This window comes from Nicotiana sylvestris, chromosome 4 (assembly GCF_000393655.2).
Source record: "Nicotiana sylvestris chromosome 4, ASM39365v2, whole genome shotgun sequence".
NCBI classification, from domain to species: domain Eukaryota; kingdom Viridiplantae; phylum Streptophyta; class Magnoliopsida; order Solanales; family Solanaceae; genus Nicotiana; species Nicotiana sylvestris.
This window is the reverse complement of record NC_091060.1, coordinates 22,037,032-22,039,236: the sequence shown is the minus strand read 5'-3', so window position 1 is coordinate 22,039,236 and position 2,205 is coordinate 22,037,032. Positions and strand designations below refer to the sequence as shown.

Genomic DNA, 2,205 nt, shown 5'->3' with positions numbered 1-2,205 from the left:
GAAAGGAGAGGTTGAACATGCACTGCACTTAGATTTTTGAATATTTCCAATTACAATTAACAAAAAGATTATGGAAGACACTGAAACTTTTGAAAATCTCAGCCGACACCCCATCTCCCTGACAACCTTTTCTTCTTGGTACAAAAGAAAATTCTAAAAAAGCACATACATTATCTTTTATGGTTGTTGATGACCCAAAGGTGACTCATGCAACAATTAGTTAAAAGATTCATCAACTTCTCCTCAAACCCCTATATATAATGATACAAGAAATGTTTTTAAACCATCAACCAAAACTAAAAATATTTCTCACCATCACAATTCACAATACAACAATAATCTACTGCAGAATCAGAATCACAATGAAGAACTTACCCAGTGGAAATGTGGTGAATATTCCAACAAATTCAGCTGTATGCTCATTTGAAAAGCAGCCAAAAAAACTATTATTCCTATCTCCTTGCCAAGACCATATTCCATCTGCAACTTCAAAGATTTTATCTAAATTAAAGCAAAGTGAGTATTTCCGCAGTCTCTTGACGAAGAATAATCAACTTGCTCTTGTACTAATACTGAGTATTAATGACCCTTGAATGAAGAAATCTTAAAGATAAAAATACTCTTGAATATGCAGGAAAATCTGTGATTGGTAAGATGACCAAACTGGGAGAAAGGATGGAATGTCTTGCACAAGGCATTCGCGAACATGGTAAGCACTTATATAGTTATATTTTTTATATACAACATTCAAAAAAAGGGTTTGAAATTGAAGATGAAAAAGAGTATTTGATTCAGTTGTGTTTGGACATGAACGAACTTGGAAAAAAAAATGATGTTTAGGGTCTTAAAACCAATTTTCACTTGACATACTCATCAAACAAGTTTTTCAATATTGGAAATACTGGCAATCAAATTTCAATTTGCATATAATGATTTCAGTAGTTGGAAGTAAAGCATGGCCAAACGCAAAGAATGTAAATCTAAAGAACACAGATAAGTGAGTCATGATGTACAAAACCATGCAAAAAAGCACTATTTACATGTATATACGATAGAAAGTATTGATTGTAATGAAGTTAATGTTTCAACTTTAACTGTGCAGTGAGCCTTAGCCCGAAGCTAACAGAAACTGTGAAGGGAAAATTGAGCCTCGGGGCAAAAATACTTCAAGTAGGAGGGTTGGAGAGAATATTCAAGCAGAAGTTTAGTGTTAGAGATGATGAAAAGCTATTGAAAGTTTCTCAATGCTATTTATCGACGACAGCTGGTCCAATGGCAGGGCTTCTCTTCATCTCTACTGATAAGATTGCTTTCTGCAGCGATCGATCGATAAAGCTCTTATCTCCAACTGGAAAGTTGCTTAGAATCAGTTACAAGGTACCCCTCTGCTCTGGTTTTCTTTCATCTCTAATTTTCTAGCCATGTAAAGCATAATCTAATAGGCCGGTTAACAATTGCAGGTATTGATCCCAATAAGTAAGACAAAGAAAGCAAAAGAAAGTGGAAATATGGAAAAGCCATCACAGAAGTATATACAAGTAGTCACAGAGGATGATTTTGAGTTCTGGTTTATGGGATTCCTTAATCATCAAAAGACACTGAAATATCTACAGCAGGCAATTTTAAGTTCTTCAAGCAAGCTAAGAAGATAGTTTTTTCTCCTTTTTTTTCCTCATTTTGTTTCAAATTCGCCCAGTCATCAATGTAAAATGTTGATGCGGAAACGAATTACAGATCTGTTCAAACTTGTAACTAGCTCCATTGCTCAAAGGAGGTTTTAGGTTTTGTAGGCTTTGAGCCGTGGGAGTTAATACTGATGTACAGATTTATTGTAAAACTAATGTAAACAGAAGACTAATTCATGTCTTGGCCACAATTGTCCAACCAAAATTCTAAGATTTCAGAGTTAAATCATGTGTTATTATAGTAGTAATAGCTTAAATCAAGTTAAATACGACTTACCTTGAAATCGAGAAGAAGTGAGGAGTGATTTCATCTTCTTGGACCGAGTTTGAGGTGTGGGAGTTGAGAAATGTGATAAACTGTTATAGTTGCACATCTGAATAGCTTTGCTGCGATCGCAAGCCTTGTGCAGGGAACGCAGCACTGAAGATTTGGGAGCACAGGAAGAAAACCGTGATCCCGGTCCTTGGCGCACATTCGTAATTTTTTGAAGCTGAGCTCAATACCTCAACAGCCACATAG

The 2,205-nt window shown here is 35.6% G+C and overlaps 1 protein-coding gene across 1 annotated transcript; it reads left to right on the top strand.

Annotated features, from left to right (window-relative positions):
- The first annotated feature begins 240 nt into the window (after positions 1–240).
- LOC104223579 (putative GEM-like protein 8) lies at positions 241–1,911 on the top strand. Its single transcript, XM_009775038.2, has 4 exons — positions 241–516; positions 635–709; positions 1,103–1,377; positions 1,461–1,911. Exons 1-4 carry the CDS (start codon positions 261–263, stop codon positions 1,650–1,652), a joined length of 798 nt encoding a protein of 265 aa, XP_009773340.2. The 5' UTR covers positions 241–260; the 3' UTR covers positions 1,653–1,911.
- Positions 1,912–2,205: the final 294 nt, after the last annotated feature.